Source organism: Protopterus annectens, chromosome 6.part0 (assembly GCF_019279795.1).
Source record: "Protopterus annectens isolate FY-2018-M chromosome 6.part0, PAN1.0, whole genome shotgun sequence".
NCBI lineage: Eukaryota > Metazoa > Chordata > Ceratodontiformes > Protopteridae > Protopterus > Protopterus annectens.
The window spans coordinates 636007320-636027780 of record NC_056737.1 but is presented as its reverse complement, the minus strand read 5'-3'; the positions used below and the strand labels follow the sequence as shown (position 1 = coordinate 636027780).

Below are 20461 nucleotides of genomic sequence, written 5' to 3'. Positions count from 1 at the left end.
AGAATCAAATGTTGTACTTTGTGTTTATGAGGTGAAGACGTTAACTATTATACCATCCCACTCTTCTGAATCTTCAAAGTCAGAAAGCTGACTTTGTTAAGGGTGTAATGCTTATGAGCAGGTATGAACAGTGTTACATCCTGGTTGAAGCAAAACATATGTAGGGCCCTTGGGCTCTGATGATAAAAAAGCTTTTGGTACAGTTAATTGAGTCTTTTTATTACTGAAGTTATGAATATTCCAGATAATTTTGTTACATAAATAACAGAGCAATATTCCTCAACTACAGCTGTGAATACAGCTAACATAATCTCCTCAGCATTCTTATGCTTTCGCTCTGGTTCTAGGCAGGCATGATTTCTATCCCCTTTCTATTTAATCAATTTCTAGAAAATTTAGTAATAAGGCAAAAAAATAATCTGAGCATGCCTGTAACTGGGTGTGCTGACATCTGTTGAAAGCATGACTTCCTCAGCTAGTGCAGTGCGCCATGGTTATGTTCACCATAGATGCAATGCTTAGTTCTTTCTCTGTTTAGATGATACCCTAGTGGTAAGCCTGTGATGCCCCCCTACCCCCAGGATGGGCGACCTGGCAATGATCCCTCACTCCCATTCTCCTGGCCCATTTAGTGCCTGGTGCTGCCTTTTTGAGCATGGGACATCTACGTTATAGTCAGAGTTTCATCCTTCTGCATCAGGGTGGGAGGCTGGCATAGTGGTTAAGGTGTTTGCCTTATAGGCACAAGGTGCATGGTTTGATTCTCACATAGGGTAATTGGCTTGGTTTAGAATGTCTCACAAGCATAGTTAGCCTGGTACTAAATTATGAACTTATGAAAGAAGAATGAAAAAAATGCCTTGGATAATCTCATAGCCAAAGTGATTTCTAATTTCAGCATTTGGATTTCAGAACCAAACTGATGCCTGATCATGAGAAGTAGCTCCCCTTTCACTGCTATTTATAATATTAATGTTATGAAAAAGATATTTTGCCTTGCTTACTCTGACTACTGTGGGCATGTCTTGCTCTACCTAATAGAGGGTGTTTTTTCGTCATATTTAAATGAGTTCAACAATTTTGGTGGAAAGATAAGAGCCAAAGGGTTGTTTAAGTTGAACTATGTCACCCTAGAACTGTATGTTAACTTTTTTCTGAATGTGGTGTTCAAGCCCCTAACTTTGAAGTATTTTACTGGTGTCTTAATGTAGTTGCCACCTGGCTATTGTTAGACATCCTAAAAATAATATTCATGTTCTCATCTGTTCCAAAACTGAGATGTCAGTTTAAACTTAACTCAACATAACAGCAGTACAGGACCTCTGGAATCTCAGTCAAAGTTTGGTCTCTTCTCTTTAGATAATTAGATGTTATACTGAGGAGTGATTTCAAACTCAATCCTTCTCCAAATCGGTCTCTTCTTCTGCCAAATTGCATAGTTAAAAAATATCTGGTCTAAGCAATGCTGGTAAATTACTAGGTACAGCGGAATTGAAATCCAGCATGAGTTTAGGAGAAGGTTATTTTCTTCTGTCATCGGCTAAGACAAACCATTCTATCTCCAGTGTTAAAAGGTAAATGGTCAAACAATATGTTTTACCGGATTATAAAAACAGTGAAGTCTGAGTTGATCTTCCATTACAAGGTCTTCGATACAATTTATCACAAATCTTAGCCAAAAAAAGCGTACGGATTTTGCTAATGAATTAATGCAGTTCTCACTGATGCATTCATCCCATTGGACAAAAAGCAATCATGCTTCAGGGAAGCTCCATTATCTTGTTTAAAATCTATGAGACTAAGATATGGTATAGCACATACTTCACTCCTAAATTAATCAATAAAATATATACTGGATGTTGTAGATCTTGGACTACAACTGTAATTTGCTGAGAGAAGTCCTAGAATATGATATTCTAGCAAAATCTAATTGATACGGAAAATGATTCACTGCATGACAGAATCTGAAATCCATGTAGATTATATCTGATATTACGGGAGCTGAGGCCTGCCACCCTAGAGAAAAAAAATGCATACATATATACGTACATTACTACATAAATGAATAAATCAACAAACATCTAAGTGCTATGTAGGGAAACATTCTTTTGCTACTGGGCAACCATACTTATTACTGACTGCAATCTATGAGTGTCACACTGGAACAGTGACAATAAATTGCCATTTATTCAAAAATGATGCATAAAATTCAGCATCTACATGAAGTCAATATCCATTTCACTTTATGTTATACATTTAAAAATCCATGGGCATATTCTCCAATTCTCACAGCATCAAGTGAGAATATTTCACATTGTAAATGCAAAAAAAAAAAAAAATGCTTGCAATCTTATAAAAAAGCAAACATACAACTGAAAAAAAAAGAAATTTTAAAACTGATGTAATAAAACTTTACTTATTCAAACTATTAAACAAACTATTAAAAATTTCTAGAAAGTATTATTGTTTCTGTAAAGCTTCAAAGCACAGTGTGCGTTGCTAGAGGAACACAGATCCACTAATCTGTTTGAGTCTCCTCTCTCACACACATACCTTCATTTTCTTCAAATTTTCGGACTTGTCGTAGAATTGGTTGAATATTCATGAAGAGACGATGACTACTACTTAGCAGCTGTAGCAAATGCCTTGAGCGCATAGGACATCCTGTGTAGTAAATAAGCTTCCTCGCGGATGGCAAGCCATCAGGCAAAATTTCAAACTTTTTACCCTGTTGGGAAGGGAGACAAAAATATAACAATAGTCTAGACACTGGCAAAGAAAGTTAAATCTCAGTTTTCAGTAGTAAGTTCTTCTGTGTTTATGTACTCTGATTCTTTCATGTTTTAAAGTCAAGATAGAAAGGGAAAAGAAAACAGATATGCCACCTTAGAAGTTTTTCAAAGTGAAAAATAAAAAAAAAAAAACTTCCTAGAACTGATAAATTATTGGAAAAGTGCAGTTGTGTCCCACTTACCATAATTGTAGATGTTTGAGTAGATCAACATTACAGTACTGATTTTTGGGTTTTCCTGCCATGCAGAAGCTGGCGACAGGCCCGATTTCAATTGTCTTTACACTATTCCTAGCAGATAGACGTCCAAAGACCGATGGCTGGATGTCAGGGGATAAGAAGGGGTTCTGTCTGTGCCACCTTCAGGTCTTTCTAAAGAGTGAATGGACAGTCTGACACCTGAGGACAGCACAACCTTCCCAGCTGTCTGGATTTAAGTGAGAAGCAGAAAGAAACAAAAACAGAGGAGGCAGAGAGGAGATGATGAAGATAAGAGGATTGTCTGCTGAAAAACTCCTCTACCCCCTACATCCAGAAAGAGTAACAAAAGTGGTCAGCAGATAGAGGAGCTGAAGGATGGGAGTATATACTAAAACACTGATCTACTCAAACATCTTAATTATGGTAAGTGAGACACAACTGTACTCTGTTCCGTAGTCAGTATTACATTACTGATTCTCGGGAGGACTCCCACAGCCAACACTTGTGTGGCAGATCATCTGTATGACCTTGGGAAGTAAGAATTTGAAGGATGGTAGAAGTGGAACCTGCTCTAGCCTTGGAGACATTGCCTAGGTTATGATGCTTTGTAAAGGTGTGCACTGAGTTCCATGTAGCTGCCTCTAGGATGGCAAGGGGGGGATCTCCTTTGAGGAACGCAGTGGTAATCACCCTATATCTGGTGGAGTGGTTTAATGTGCCCACCTAAATCCTTACTACAGTGTCAGTAACAGAACTTGATGCAGTTAGCTATCCATTGACAGATGGCTTGTTTGAAAACAGTCTTTAACCACTGTGAAAGCCACTAGCAATTGCTCTGCCCCATTAGGGCTTTTTATCCTTTCTAGACAGTACCTGATTATCTGTACACATCTAGGGAGTGGAGGCCTTGCTCTTCCCTGTTCTGTGGATTTCAGAAGACTGGCAGGTGAACAGCCTGGCTTAAAGTAAGTTTTGATACCTCCTTAGGCATAAAGGATGAGTTTGTTCTGAGGGCGACCCTCTATCCCTATGGAAGACAGTGAATGGTTCTTTAATACATGATGGTCTGTAGCTCAGAAACTCTCCTAGCTGATATAACAGCTATGAGGAAGGTGATCTTCCAGGTGAGCACCTTTAGAGAGGCACTGGTAGTAGGTTGGAAGTGGATGACATGATGATACGGAGGAGGCTGGACATCCTATGTATCCAGGCGACGAGATGGAAGAGCAGTGCAGCAAACCCACTTGGCCTGGGATCCAGTCTCTACTACTCAGATGGAGGGCAGGCTAGAAATGGTGTAGGAATTGTGGTGAGAGACAGGCTTCAGAAGGCAGTAAGGGATATCATCAGAATTAATGACAGACGCATGGCAGTCAGAAGCCAGTGTAATGATAGGGCAGTATTCATAATCTCAGCCTATGCCCCACAGCAGGGTTGTGATAGTGAGGAAAAGAGTGCATTCAGACAGCAGTTGCAGGACCTACTAGATAAAGCAGGACAACCTGAATTGGTGTTGATAATGGGTGTCTTGAATGCACATATCGGGACAGACAGAACAGGATATGAGGACTGCCTGGGTCCACACAGGTGGGGCAACAGGAATAAAGAAGGAGAAGCCATTCTAGACTTCTGTATGGCAAATGGCTTGATAGTAGCCAACACATGATTCAGAAAGAGAGACAGTCACAAGATCACATACAACAGTAGTCAACATGCAACTCAGGTAGACTTCCTCCTAGTAAGGAAAAGGCACTGGGGCAGAATCCATGATTGCAAAGTCATCCCCAGTGAAACAGTCGGCCCACAGCATAAACCACTAGTTGCCACAATCAGCTGGAAGCAGTGGTCAGAGAAGGCTCTAAGGTCAACAGAGACCAGGCTGAAGACCTGGAAGTTGACTGCAGAGAAAGTACAACAGTTCAAGGAATTACTTAGGGCTCTAGCACCCCAAGAGGAGGAGGAAATAGGTGGAGTTGAAGAAGAATGGCAGTGCCTAAAAACAGCATGTGTTAGGACTACAGAAAAGATATGTGGCTGAGCCAGGTATGGAAATAAGGTACATAAGGAAAGCTGGTGGTGGAATGCAGAAGTCCAGGAAGTCATCAAAAGAAAAAAGGAGTGCAGGAAGAAGTGGGAGACAGAAAAGACTGACCAGGCTGGGAAGGAGTACTGGTTGGCTAATAAAGAAGCTAAGAAAGAAGTTGCAATAGCAAAGAATAGGGCATTGGAGGCACTGTACCAACTTCTGGAAAGTGACCCTTCATAAGGGATGCCAGCAACAACCTGCTCACCAGCCCAGAGGACATCAAAGGCAGATGGAAGGATTATTTCCAGCAGATTCTGAATGAAGAAAACCCCACAGAAGCTGTACTGCCCCAGAAACAGACTACAATGAGAGAAGAGGAGGAAGCCCACCCTAGAAGAAGTAAGAACAGCACTAAGGAAGATGAAGTCAGGGAAAGCAGCAGGCTCAGATGAGGTCACAGCAGATATGACAAAGATGCTGGGTGAGATAGGGGAGAAATGGCTCCTGAGGGTACTAATACCAGTGTGGAGAGAAAGGCGTATCGCAGATGACTGGCGAATAAGCATACTTGTGCCAGTGTACAAGAACAAAGTGGACATCCACAACTGTGAGCAGTACAGAGGCATCAAACTCCTATCACATTGCATGAAAGTTCTGGAGAGGGTAATTGATAAACGGATGTGCAGAGTAGTAGAATGTAAGATGGGAGATGAACAGTTTAGATTCAGACCAGGATGCAGCACAACTGACCCGATGTTTGCAATGAGACAGATACTTGAGAAGAAGCTAGAGATGAGGAGAGAGTCCAACTGGGCATTCCTAGGTTTGGAGAAAGCATATGACAAGGTCCCAAGAAAGCTGATCTGGGCAGTACTGCGGTGGTTTGAAGTCCCAAAAACATTAGCAGAATTAGTGCAGGCTATGTACAAGGACCCAATGACTCAAGTACGGACAGTGTTCCGTCTCACAGAGGGGTTCCCAGTGGGTGTGGGTGTACATCAGGGTTCAGCTCTGAGCCCACTGCTGTTCATACTGGTGATGGACTATATTAGCAAATAGGATGGAGGGGACAGATCAACAAAGTTGCTGTATGCAGACGATGTGACAGTACAGGCAGACTCTGAGCTAAAACTTCAGCAAAGGATAGGAGAATGGAATGCAAATTTGAAGGCACATGGGATGAAACTAAACACAGATAAGACAGTGATAATGGCAGCAGATTGGGGAAATCAGAAGAAACTGAGAATAGAGATAGATGGGAAGATAGTGGAACAGGTAAACAGCTTCAAGTATCTGGGAGGAGTAGCTGAGGAGAAGGGTAGTCTGAATGAGGAGGTCAAAGCTAGAATCAGAGGGGCTGCAGCCAACTGGCATAGAGTATCAGGTGTAGTCTATGACAAAAGAATTCCAAAGAAGCTGAAAACTAAGGTGTACAAGACATTGATGCGACCAGTACTACTGTATGGTACAGAAACCTGGACAGTAAAGGCAGAACAGTTGAAGAAGCTAGAGGTGATGGAAATGAAGTGACTGAGAAAGGTGATAGGATGAACACTGTGGGACAGACAAAGAAATGAGGACATAAGAGCAGAAGTCAAAGTAGCTCCATTTGCAGAAAAGATCAAAGAGAACTGACTACGGTGGTTTGGGCACATGTCTAGAAAAGCAGAAGACAATCTGGTGAGGAAGATTTGGGACAGACAGGTAGAAGGTAAGAGGAAGCAAGGACGTCCAGCAAAGAGGTGGATGGATTGTGTGAAAGAAGATCTGCGACAGTCAGGCATGAGTGTTGAAGGCAGGAGTGTGGCACTGCATTAAGACAGTCAGCAACAGTTAACATGATACCCCGACCCCATGTAGAAAAATGGGAAAAAGGGGGCTGATGATGATGATTATGATGGTAGCAAGTTCTAAGAGGGGAAGGTTAGTTTTTCTAACACATCATTTAGATCATATGCTGGAATGGGGTTAGGGGTCTGAAGCGAATCACCCTTGGGGTGCGAGAAGATAGGTGGAGTACTGTGCAAGCAGGCAGATACTGCAGATGCATGTACCTTAATGCTGGAATAGGAAAGTCTCCTGACAGGTGCTGCAAGTTGTTGACATGTTGTTTACTTGAGCAGGGTTAGTGTCACTGCTGGGATGCAAAGCAGAACATCTTTTCCATTTTGCAAGGTATGATTTCCTGGTATTGGGCATTCTTGCTTCCCTTAGAATGGACAGTACATTATTGGGATATGATATAGTCCTAGGTGTCAAAACCTAATCCTCCAGGCAGTTATATTTAAAGTAGCTAATTGGGGTTGAAAATCAATCACTTGACTTGGCATAGGAGATCTGTCTCTAGTTGTAGGTTGCAAAATTTCCTCTCTCTGAGACAGAACAAGCATTGCCTCAGGCAGAAGGGGGCCACTAGGATCATGCTTTGTCTGTCTTCCCTAATTTTTGTTAGTACGCTCGGGATCAGGGGTAAGGGAAGGAATGCATATAAAGGTTCATAGGTTCGTACTAGGCTAATTGCCCTTGCGAACCATTTTAAGCCTAGCCAATTATCCCTTATGAGACTCAAACCCTGTACCTTGTGTTTGTAAGACAAACACCTTAACCATCAGGCCACCCTCCTAGGAATAGGAACTAGTCTGTTGATATGAAGTAGAATGCATTTATTTTCCAAACTCCAGTTTATTGTGTTCTGGAGCAGACCTTCTGTAGTTGCTAATTGTGGAATGAGGCAAACAGGCCTATTGAGGAGATATCCCACTGTATAGTCATAGTGTGAGTGTGTCATGTAAGTCAGAGTATGGATAAGTTTGAGGTAATAAGTGACCAGAGTAAGACAATTCCTCCTCATCCTCTGAGGTAGAAGAATCTTCCTCTTCCTGAAAAGCTACTTCCCTGCTCCTTGGAGAATGGGAGTCCTTGGAAGGGGAAGAATGAGAGGGCTCTCTAGATTTCATGAAGGCCATAAACTCCTTTGTTATTTTAAGGAGGTCCTGGGATTTGGTCTGAGAAGAAGTGGTTGCAGGCAGTGGTGAAGCAAAGAAAGTGATTCACTTCAGTTTGGTAGTCTAGTCTAAAAGGGTGAAGAGAGGATAAGGTCATCCAACTCCACTTTCAATTGTAACTTTGGTAGTCAGGGAAGACAGAGAGTCTACCTTAAGAGTCATGGCATAGATATCAGAAGCCGAGGCCTGCAGAGTGATCTTAGATCTGACATATGGTAGAATTCGACCTCAGACAGGCCGAGCCAGAGGGTTCGGGCCTAGGAGTCACTGGATTATGGGGCTGCAAGGGATCCTCATCTAGGTTGTCAGTCGACTTAATACCTACAGCTGGAGGTTTTTTGCTAATGTCAGGGTCCTTTGCCTTTTTCTCTTTCCAGTTTTTTTTTTTTTTTTTGGAATGATGCTAGCAGAATGCAGAAGCTTGTGGAGGCCCTGCAGTAACAGTGGATTGCTACACCCCCAAGGAAGCCTAAGAAGAGGAATCCATATGGGTGACATTTACCTCAGCCCTATGTCTGAGAGTTTTTGCATGGAATTTTCCACAGTCAGGAAGACTGTAGATGTTTTGCTGAGGCCCCCAGCAGAGCAGAGAAAACAAGTGAAAATCTTTATGCAGGATTTGCTTACCACACTTCAAGCAATAGTTGACTTTTTGCACATTAAATTAGAGAAATTTCCCCAGTGGGGTACCTATTTGAAGTTCTCTGGAAACATGAACCAATGGACTACGGGTGTACTGATTGCATGTGAAGTGCATCAAACTGCACAGTTAGAAAGAAAAGAAGATGGCACAGATGGATCCTCTCCTTATACCCCGAAGTCCAGACGTCCGTCTTTGGATACCTGTTGGCTAGGGATGATGTAAAGACTCTGGAATTGGTTGTGAGCTTCTGCATGGTAGGAAGACACCAAAGACCCAGTACTGCAACACTGACTATGAAGAACTTCTACAGTGGTATTATCATTTTTTAAATGCTGCAAAGAATGGAAAGTTTTTGGCACTCTCAAAAAGCTCTGGAGGGACAATGTGTTTATTTTACTTCTTTTCCAGGTTTGTAACCTAGATTCCAACTTAAATATTGAACACAGAGGCATCAAATGTTAACTAAAATTAAGACATGCCACCCAACTATTGTCAGCTTCCATGATGTGTCCCAGTTTGTGCAACTATCCTCCACTGCATTCAATTTCCTTGTAAAGGTTTACAGGTTGTAGACCATTTTAGGTCTAGCCAATTTCTCTTCAAAGGTGGGAATCAAGCCTTATACCTTGTGTTTGTGAGGTAAACACTTCAACCATTTTTCCAACTCCCAAATACTAAATGCTAACATATATGGATTTAAATGGTAAGCTTCTTCCAAGGCACATGCCATTCCAAAGTAACAGACCTGACAGAGCTAATTGGTATTCAGCAGGCATTCCTGTATACATTTAATGCACTTAATATCAGAAGTCATTTACTCTCTCATGTTAGAGAGAAACAGTTGATTGCTTAGGACATAAAAAGACTAACTGCAGTCAGTATCTAAGTTTAAAGCTTTTATAGACACTCTAACTAGAATCAGCGACCTGTCTAATTATTTTTTTAATGCCTTGAAAGTGCAATATGAAGCTATCCCTTTTTGGCCGAATGATTTCACAGATAATATGACGAATACCTCAAGGAAATACTGTGAGATTTACACAAGCCAAACCAGCATGTACAGAATTTGCACAACCAATTTTAGGCAGAAATCAGTAAGAGTACTATTTAAATTTATTAAATTAGATTTTCTTTGTATTTTGCAACTTTGGGATGTATTTAAGGAAAAAAAACATGTTTTGTAATGAGAGAAAAATGACATTTGAGTGGAGTCCCCCATTATATTAGAATAGACACTGATAAGAATGTTCCTTCTGTCCACATGTGGATCACAGTACCATATCCTTATATACTAAAAGTTGGACACACATTTGATATATCCCATTATCTGAATGCCTATATTCTAGCATTTTAAAAAATTTACAAGTAACAAAGATAGTGACACATAAAATGTGACTACTTTAATAACACTCAAGCATCAGAATAAAATAGTTTAAACATGCAAAAAACTCAGAGTTGTAAGTGTAGTGTTGGTTATTATAAAATAAATTGTAGACCCCAGATTTAAAGCCTTCCTTACTCTACCTTCTCTCCTAGGTTACTGAGAGGTGATCTATGCCTGACATACAAGGTATCCTCAGATCCAACACTGATTGACCTTTTGCACATTCACAAAATGAACAGCATCATAACCACTGGATCCAAAAATTTAAATATTGCATGTGACAGAAATAAGATATACTGGTGAGACAGATGTGTGTCTCAGATGATCCTCATGTTGAAGAAGCAAGTCCTATATCCATATAAAAGCGTAACCTTGACCAATGATGGGAATCAGAAAGAAATTACTGGTGGTCTGACCCCCACGTCTCTGATTGACAGAAGCAGACAATAACTATTCCCAAAAATAATATACCTCCCATAACCTATAGAAACTTTCTAACATACTCCCTCCCAATAAATGACCATGATATATAGGGACACAAATGAGTTGGACTGTACGGCTCAGATTATAAAGGCCCTGGTGGTTGTTAGCCTAGTATATAACTATGAACCTATAGCACTGAGCAGTACACCTTATTCAGAATGATCCTCTAAGTACAATATACTAAGATTAAGTCTCTGTTGCTTTACTCCGCTATTGTACCAGTCTGCATCCATTCTAAGCTCAAAATGGGACCTTAAGGAAACATTATCATGTAAATTCAAAGTAAAATAGATTTTCTGAAACATAGTGCATAAAACTGTGATTCAAACCTCTGTGCTTAAGAAAAATATTAGTGTCCTGCAATCCCCAGTACTGCTATTTAAACTATTTACTGAGTTCCACATTTGTCTCATATTTACATCATCAGGCCTTTTTTGCAACTCCTGAACTCTGAATCATTTTTCTAAAATTAGTTTGCAGGAAATGTGACACCTTCAGCACAGCTTTCAAGCACTATCTCTATAAAGTATATTATTGTTTATATGCTGCTGGTGTAAACATTCTAAGAATATTACACAGCTTTCTATCTTGAGTACATGAATGTGAAGCAGGCATTTCAAAATCCAGTTTAGGTTGTGTACTGTGCGCACTGTTTACCAAAAAAGGACTGAGTTTCCTGAATTTAGACATACCACAAATACAAGCTTGCCGACATTTGTCCATGGGAAATCATATAGCAGCTGTTTTTCTTCTCCCATATTCTGAAAAAAAAGACATAAAGCAAATTGTTTTGATATATCTGATATTTTGTTGGTTGAACATTTACAGGCTTTGACATGTTTTTTTTATATGTCTTGCTAAATATCTCAGTTTTACTTGCAACAATTTGTATTTCAAACCTCTTTGTTTTACATACACAGTACTATTTTGCTTTCAGTAGTGACCTGGAGGTCATGACAAGCCTCTTAGCCAAGGAACTTAGAAAGATGTCTTTGTGCTGGAAATGTCACCTTTCAGGAAAAAAAGTACCTACTGTGACTACTTCTGAAATATTCATAATGGAAAGCAAATGTCTGTTTTTGTGACATGCAAAACCAAAAATCCAAAAATGCATAAAAATATACCTTTTTAAGCAAAGCATTAAACAGCCTTTGATAAAAAGAACATTGTAAATGATAAAAGCAGCATACTGTTTGAAAGTTGTGCTTTACATTACCTGAAATATCTGTATACCACGGAGTGTCAAACCAAGGGTGAGTGAAGATTCAACTTCCCTTTTTTCCTAAAAAGAGGAGAGAGAAGCTAAGGATAGTACTTCTAAATGCATGACATAACCTATGACATAAGCAACAAGAACAATAAAACAGTTATGCACTGGGGTCTTCATTTACCCGAGTAAATATTTGCAGTGATTTCAAAACCAGAGGAACAATATACAAAATGATAATGTCTACAAAATAATGACTGAAGTCCGCTGTACGAAGGCACAACTCCTGATTACTTTAAAATGTGCCAGATGAATACTGTAAAGCTATGTTAGTACAGATACAAGTATGTTCCTTGTTGAATGCCCTTTTATGTAACAGATAGTATTGCTCATACTTAGGAAACCTAGGCACATATAAAAATGTTGAACGTGCATTTAATATTATCAAAAACATTTGAAAACTGAGTCACAGAAACATGTACATAGGAGTAAAGATTCTTATCCCAGTTAGGGTTGCCACCTTTATCTGTGACAAAAAAACAGACCAAAGCCACATACCCATGATCTACCCATGGCTCCATCTTTTTTCCCTGCCCCTTGGTCCACCCACTTCCATGCCTTTTTATATGGCATAAATGTCCATATTAGTCCTCAGACTTGACTGTATTGTGATAGTAGTGTTTTTCATTCAAAAAGTCAGCTTGAGATTGCATTTCTACAGACTTCAGAGTCCTGTTTCTAGTGTTAAAATAGAATACTGGAGTTTCTACAGTGTTTTCTAGACTACTGGACAATTAGTCTAATTTCCGCATAGTCCAGAAAAATATCAGATAGTTGCCAACCCTAATCCCAGGTAATGCTAGAGAATGGCTCAACTTTTCTGATGTCAGCAGGGCCAGCCAAACAATAAGACTGTGGGTGGATTCAGTTAAAAATAAGGCACATTTGTCAGAGGAGTAGCTGTGCTAATAAAAATATTATGTAGATACAAATTAGAAACTGTATATTTTAAAGCTATTAATTACACATGCAACAAAGATAAGGAAATGGATGACACTTTGGTAAATCTGTAGCATATGCACAATGACCTTCATGGATTATCACAGCAGAATGCAAACAACATTTCCTGAACAGTAAGCCTTATTTTTTTCCAGCTGTATTCTTAATAATAACCTTACAAGAATATCATACTTAATGTCTAAATCTTATGCTGTAGTACTATGAAAAATATTATTTAAAAGTAAAAATAAAAATCAACTAAATGGTATACAGGACAAATCTAATATCAATGTCTAAATTCTGATTTTCTTAAGTAAAACACAGGTGATAAAATCATTGAATCTTCATAAAAAAATAAAAATATAAAAATATAAAATTTGTGTAAATATCAGACACATAATATTAAGGCTAAGAGCTGGCTGTAGTTTCATCATGTAGTCCAGAGTTTGAATCCTCCAGGCTCAATTTGCATGTTGTGTGACTCTAAGCAAATCATTTAACCTTACAGTGATCCTTGGTCAGCTCTGAAAAGAAGATTCCACCTATGGGTTTGCCCAGTTAATAAATGAATAAAATTTAAAAAAAAAAATCGAAGCTCAGACATTTCACTGTCATACCTGGAATAAATTAACATAACGTTTTGATTAGAAATGTTTTACCCCCCCCAAAAAAAGAACAGAATGGAATTTGTTACAACTTCAGTTGATATACCTTAAAGGAAGGAATATAATCCTTTTCAATGACTTTCATTTCAAATTATGTTAACAGAGGCTGAATGGATGAATATGTGTTATGTTTTCTACATTACCATGTTAAAAGATCAAAAGTAGATAAAAGTTAATGTCTCCGCAAAGTTAGCTTTGGTCCTACTCTGAACAGTTTAAATTGTATGACAGCACTGGCCCCCTACTGGAATGTCGGCATTCAAAATGGTTGAGTGCTGGCAAGTGGAAAAAAAACAGAAGAATGCAGGAGAACAGTGAATCTCACATAGAGCTTATTTTTTACACATTTTTTGAATCCCCCAATGAATACCACACACTTAAATATACTAACTCTGAGACTGCCATAGCTTGGAGAAAATGGAGTATTCTGGGAAATAGCCATCTTGGCACTAGTATATGTAAGCCCATTTTATGTCCAGTCAGTCTCTGTGCTTCTTGACTTGCTCTAGAGGGTCCCAACATTTCTAATGGTTACCAGCATCAGGAATTCTAAGTAGCTGGACTAAATGTTGACAGCCTTCTCTCTTTGGTGTTTTTCTGGAGACAGAATCTCAGAGTTTATATGAGCATTTGTTAATACTTTTATAAAAGGGAGTAGTAACTGATACACAAATAAAAATAAGGAAGAAAAGTGAAAGCTTTGCAAAAGAAACACAGGCAAGCTGATTTCAGAAAAACATTAGAGGTTGGTTTTGCTGATTCCTGCTAGCTCTTCTGGTACCTCATTATCACAATCAGCAAAATCAACCTGGTGCTTTACATGACTGTTTTTGTCCTGGGACTGTTAGAGAATGGACTAGTCATCTTCATGGTGTGGAAGTCCAAACCAAAATGGAGATCAGCTGATACCTATTTTGGCAATCTGGCTCTGGCCAATTTGGCTTTTATGGTCACCTTACCCTTCTGGGCAGTGTACACAGCTTTGAATTACCACTGGCCCTTTGGCTCGTTCCTGTGCAAGCTCAGCTCCTATATGGTGTTAGTCAACGTGTATACGAGTGTTTTCTGCCTGACCTGCCTTAGTTTGACCATTACCTGGCCATTTTCCATTCACTGACTAGCTCCTGGCTCAGGTCTAGAGACACTATACTGGCATTGCTGGGAATTATTTGGACTTTGTCTGCAGTGCTCTTCCTGCCTGACTTCATCTTTCGCAAGACCAAATACACACAACACAATGCTTCACTGTGATATGGACTTCAGTGACTTTGCAATCCCATAGGAGGAGGAGGAGGAGATCTACTGGCGGCTGGTTTGGGTCTCAGCACAACTCTGTTAGGCTTTATCCTTCCTTTCCTGTTAATGACAGTTTTTTACTGCTTCATTGGAAGAACAGTTACCAAGCATTTCCAGAATGCCAAGAAAGAATACCAGAAAAAGAAACGACTCCTGAAGATAATCTATACTTTTGTGGCGGTTTTGCCATCTGCTGGTGGCCATTTCACATTCTGAAAACCACTCACAACCACAACATGGAAATGCTCAGACTGTTCAGTATTCCCTGTGCTTTTCACCAATTTATAATAGAAGGTGCATGTGTGTGTGTGTGTGTGTGTGTGTGTGTGTGTGTGTGTGTGTGTGTGTGTGTGTGTTTGTCTGTATATCTCTATGTTATTCTGAATGGATCTGGGGTGTGTGTGTGTGTGTGTGTGTGTGTGTGTGTGTGTGTGTGTGTGTGTGTGTGTGTGTGTGTGTGTGTACTGTCTTGCTAATGACAGAGGGACAATATTTTACTTAAAGACTAAAATACTGTCCCTCTGTTGTTAATTTTAGTCATTAAGTAAAATATTGTTCCTCTGTCATTAGCGAGACAGTGGAGCTCGGCATTTTTTTTTCCAATGTCTCCCGAATGATAGAGGGACAATATTTTACTTAAAGACTAAAATATTGTCCCTCTGTAACTATTAGAATGCTTTTTATTGAAATTGCCATAGCGAGACACAACCACAGAGGGACAGAGAGACACAGCCACTAAGCCAATTTCAATAAAAAGCAGTGAGACAGAACCACAGAGGGACAGAGAGACACAGCCACTAAGCCAATTTCAATAAAAGCATTCCGATTAATGAGTAAACATCTTCCAGACTGCATCGGAACAAACAGAAAAAATTCTGACAAAACATTCTGACTATTATTAAAAAGGAAAGACCACATTGTTTGAAAACTTTTTAATTTAACTCCTATTTGCTTCCAAGACTCTGGTTTCAAAAAGCATGCTCAAGCAAAATAGCCAAAGCAAGAAGAGAGCTCCCACCTCTCATGCTAACTAAGGTTGTAGATGATAAAGATTTTCTGTCATTTCGTGATAGTTATCCTACAAATTTCTTCCAAATGTGCAATTAGAGGACTAGCCTACTTTCTTGGAGGATTCTAGCTAGTGATTTAAGATAATGAATACGGTTCAATGGAACAGCTATGTGCCAACTTGTTCTGCTGTCGTTATTATTATTGGTGTTTCCTAGGACTTTCTCATCAGCTTACCTTTAATACCATGTCATTAACAAGTTACTTTCTTGCATTAGCAAATCAGTGGTAATTATTTTTGAATGACAGTGCTGCCTATACTGCCCAAGGCTGCTCAAGGAATGCCTTCTTACCCCATTCAAAATATACTGGCTGGGGTACCGGGAATAATCAAACAGAGGCTTGCCTTAAATGGAACAAAGACTGTGGTCATGCTCCCTCATGCACTGTATGGTCTAACATCCATATTTTCAGTCGAATGATTAACAAATGTACCTCTCTCAGCGTTAAGGGTAATTCCAACCTCTTAGACGTATGATCTTCAGATGTCGATTATGTCAAAAGGCCTAAAGCATGGCCTAGTTTCTGATACCGTGTACTGGCATGCCGATCATAAGATAAAGGGGAAAGACCTTCTTATTGCCCTCTACCAGAACTTCTATAAGGGTCTTCTTTCATTATTTCTGAGTCCAGCGTAGGATCCACTGCTCTGTATCACCATTTCACCGACCTTCTATGCTTGCAGTGTGAACAGCTTGGCAGGATCTGTACCCCCCTTTCTACACTGAGTCATACGTTCTTTTCCAGCTGGCTGAAATGCTGTCACTTTTTAAACTATATGCAACCCTATTCATTTCTGCCCTGCTATGACTAAATCCTTGGAGAACACACTGAAAACTTCAAATCAAAAATAATTCAGTATTCTTAGATTTAACCCTGTGTGTAGCCTCAGGAATGCTTGACTAACTTCTTGCCATTGGATTATCTCCCCTGTCACTTTTGGTAAAAACAACTTGGAACTAGTGTCAAAAGCAAACTCAGCCTCTGCATTCTTTCCCACATTGAAGTAGCTACTTGAATCAGAATATCAGAGATTCTAAGTGCACTGTGAACAGTTGTTTACAGTTAAGAATGTTTTCTTGCGTTTAAGGGCATTTATTAATTTTATTTATTTATTTATTTATTTACATTTGTTGAACTGCGGTGGTGGTGCTGCGGTAGCATTGTCGCCTCACAGTTAGACGTTGCCCGTTCGATTCTCAGTTAGAGCGTCTTCTGTATGGTGACATGTGTGAATGGGCGTTCCTTTGTTGAAGGTTGTGCATTAGGCCCAGCAAGCCAGCACGTAAAACTCTATTGCCAATCATTAGCGGACCGGAGTTCCCTGTAGTGACCCCTAACTGGGAAAAGCCGAAAGACACAAACAAACAAATTTATTTACATTTGTTGACCGGAAGTCTCCGACTGGCCATAGGTCCATTTTCAGTGGAGGCCCAGGGAGAAAAGCTCCACAGTTAAAATATACAGACAGTAGTTACACTGGCTTTACATAGCAATTAACAATTTGATCAACATAGCAATTAACAATTACAAACATAGTTACAGATGAACATAGTACATCAGTAGACAACTAGATGTCTGCTAAGATTAATGCAGTGCTCCTAGCACGATGCTGCACTGTATAATCTACTTTTTACAGTATATTTCTCCTTGTTATTACTACATCTGTCACTGCTTTTCAGAAAGAAATGTTAGTTTTTTTTAATGCAAAGTATCTCAATATGTCAACATGCTAAGGGTTGCAACAAAGAAATGGATTGCATTCTCGCTGGTTTATAAGTTCAGAAAAGTCAGTTAACCAGTAAATAACTAAATAAAGTACTTGGAGCAAGAAAAAAAAGAAAAGGATATAGGCAAAATATGTAGGGAAAACTGCAGGTTGTACTAGGTCAGGGACTCAAAGAAAGAATGCATTCATTGCCACCATTTTTTAAAAGTGAACTGCATGAAGTGGGTCTTAGGGTGAGTTATTTTTTTTTTCAGTCAGAATGTGGCTTAGGGACAAAAGGGAAGAATAAGAAATTGCTCCCCCATGGTAGTACATCCACTGGACGCACACAACATTGTGATTCAGTAGAGTCTCCACCAAAACAAGTTAGCAATCTACCTTGAATGCACAAATCTTCGATCAGAGCATCATGAAGAGACATTTATTTGAAATGAGTGTTTTAGTGTTTAAGTGGGGCAAGCTTCACAAAACTGTAACTGAACATATTCGATCATAGAATCATACATTTGTGCAAGGCAGAGTCAGTCCGTGGAAAATAATCACTTTGAAAATACCCATCCTTAGCTAAACAAGTCAGGCCTAAGATGAATTTCTGGACTGCATCCAGTTATCAAGATTTACTTTAAAGGTAATGAGGGTATCACTGCTTTATTTGTAATGGAAGATTATTCCGGAGATGGGGAGACAATCAGTAATAAATATGTTCTTCTGTCTTATTTATTTGTTTCTTGGAGATTCAAGACTTAAGTTCAAGTGTTTATGAAACCATTTATTTTGCTGAGGTGAAGTAGATCAATCAAGGTTTGGTCCTTGACAGCACAGAATACTAGACATAAATCTTGTGCAGGAGTCTATAAAATACACTATAAGGACAGAGTTTTATAGCCAAGGGCTTGTAGTCTAGTGATTGTTTTAGTTAGAAACTTCTCTGGTCTTTCAAGCTGTGAGATGTGTTTGGATAGATGTATTCCAAAAGGAGCATTACATAAATGGTCTGATTAGGACAAAATATACAAGAATGATAACTTCGTTTAACATGGATGAGATATCTTTAGTGATTACCTGGTAGAAACTTCTATGATCTTTCTAGCTGTGTGATTTGTTTGGATAGATGTATTCTGAAAGGGGCATTACATTCTATAAACAGTTTTATCAGGAGAGGATATAGAGGAATGATAACTTTTTAACCTGGGTGAGATACCTTTAGTGATTGTTTGGGCTACACAGAAGGATTTCATGATTCCTATTCCAGGTGCCAGAAAGTCTGCTCCTCAAATTTTCCCTTAAAACTAGCTGGTTTCTCAGTAGTAGCACTAAAATCTGAACCCCTGTGACTAGCACTTGCTCTAAAACCTGCTGGAAAGCACTAGGAAGCCTGAAACTGATACAAGCACTCAGCTCTCCTTGTCAATAAGGAGAAATTAATCATAGGCACTAAACAGCCTACAATTGCAAAGTACCTTGCAAAGGTAAGGGAAAACAGCTCTTAAACCTTACAAAAAAGCACCTAAACAGGCATGTCCAACGGTCAGCTTCCGGTGATTTCTCCTGTCCACCTGGTGAATATGGGCATACTGTGGCAAAGCGGCAACTGCCTCATGTACACAGACAATCCTCTCCTCCTACCACCCAACACTACAACCTGCAAGAGATGCACTTACATAGCCAAACTGGAAGCAAAGCTCTCTCTGGTCAAGACTGTGCTAGACACTCAAGAGGAGAAGGCTAACACCTGCATTACACCTCTAGCAACTCATAGTCCTTCAAAACCCACACCATCAACTCCCACACATAGCAACACTAAACCCACATATGCGGGGGCCCTTAACATTAACCTGCCCAAGCAACAAGGACCTCCGAAGCCGAGATGCAAACAAACACCAGTCACAACCAAAGTGACACATAGCTCACAACACCAGTGTGCCACCCAACAACAGCCCCTAAGGCAAGACAATGTACCCAACACTTTAGTCATAGGTGACTCTATAGTCAGGCACACTGATGTCCCACTCACCAGGCTGAACAAGGAGAAAATTACAGTCAGCTGCCTGTTGGGTGCCAGGATCCACCACATAATGCATGCACTCAAGTCACTCCACAACAAGTACAAATACGACTCTGTCATTGTCCATGCTGGAGTGAATGACTTGAGACGTACCTCCCTGGACTACATGAAAGAGACGTGGAAGAGCTCTTGGATCATGTGACCCAGGCAGGTATGACCCTAGCCCTGAGTAGCATCCTGCCTTCACCCAGAATGATACCACAGTATAAGGACAAAATGATTGACTTCAACAATTGGCTAAGCTTCTGGTGTCATTCAAAGGGATCCAGTATTTGTCTGCCTGGGAAGACATGATCGACAAACCATGATGCTTTGCCAGAGATGGTCTGCACCTGTCACCCCTGGGATTCAGGTTACTGGCTAAAGCTCTTGCCACCCCTATAGTGCCTTTTTAGGCAAGGTTCAAAGGATAAAACCACCACCGTAACAGATACAAGCATGCAAAATCTGAAGGTAATGCTACTCAATGCTAGAAGTCTAAACCTCAAAATGCACTCTCTCGAGGCACTCCTAAAAATGGAGAACATCAATATCTGTGCAGTGACTGAGACCTGGTTCAAGGCTCCAGAGAGCACCCCTGCAATACCAGGCTACAATTCCTACCACACTTTTCTGCCACAAAACCAAGACCGAAACACTAAAGGTGGAGGAGTGTCCATATTCACCAAGGATATTCACACCTCCAGGCTAGTTGCCCAACACAATGCATCTGAAATTCTCCAGGTGCAACTAACACTAGGTAAGACTGCAATCCAAATTGTAGCTTGCTACAGATCCCCCACCATACCCCAGGATTCTCACTACACCTTCCTAAACATACTAGAAAATATTAAGATACAACCAAACACCCTAATACTGGGTGATTTCAACTACCCTGCCATTAATTGGGAAAACTACTC

At 39.9% G+C, this 20461-nt stretch overlaps 1 protein-coding gene across 3 annotated transcripts in view; it reads right to left on the bottom strand.

Annotated features, from left to right (window-relative positions):
• Nucleotides 1-20461, bottom strand: part of FRMD6 (FERM domain containing 6) — a 429650-nt gene that overhangs the window by 59147 nt on the left and 350042 nt on the right. For all 3 annotated transcript variants that reach the window (XM_044074323.1, XM_044074321.1, XM_044074322.1), the window contains exons 8-10: nt 11750-11815; nt 11226-11294; nt 2554-2728 (exon numbers count right to left, since the gene is read on the bottom strand). In XM_044074323.1, the coding sequence (XP_043930258.1) occupies nt 2554-2728; nt 11226-11294; nt 11750-11815 (310 nt within the window). The remainder of the gene's footprint in view (nt 1-2553; nt 2729-11225; nt 11295-11749; nt 11816-20461) is intronic.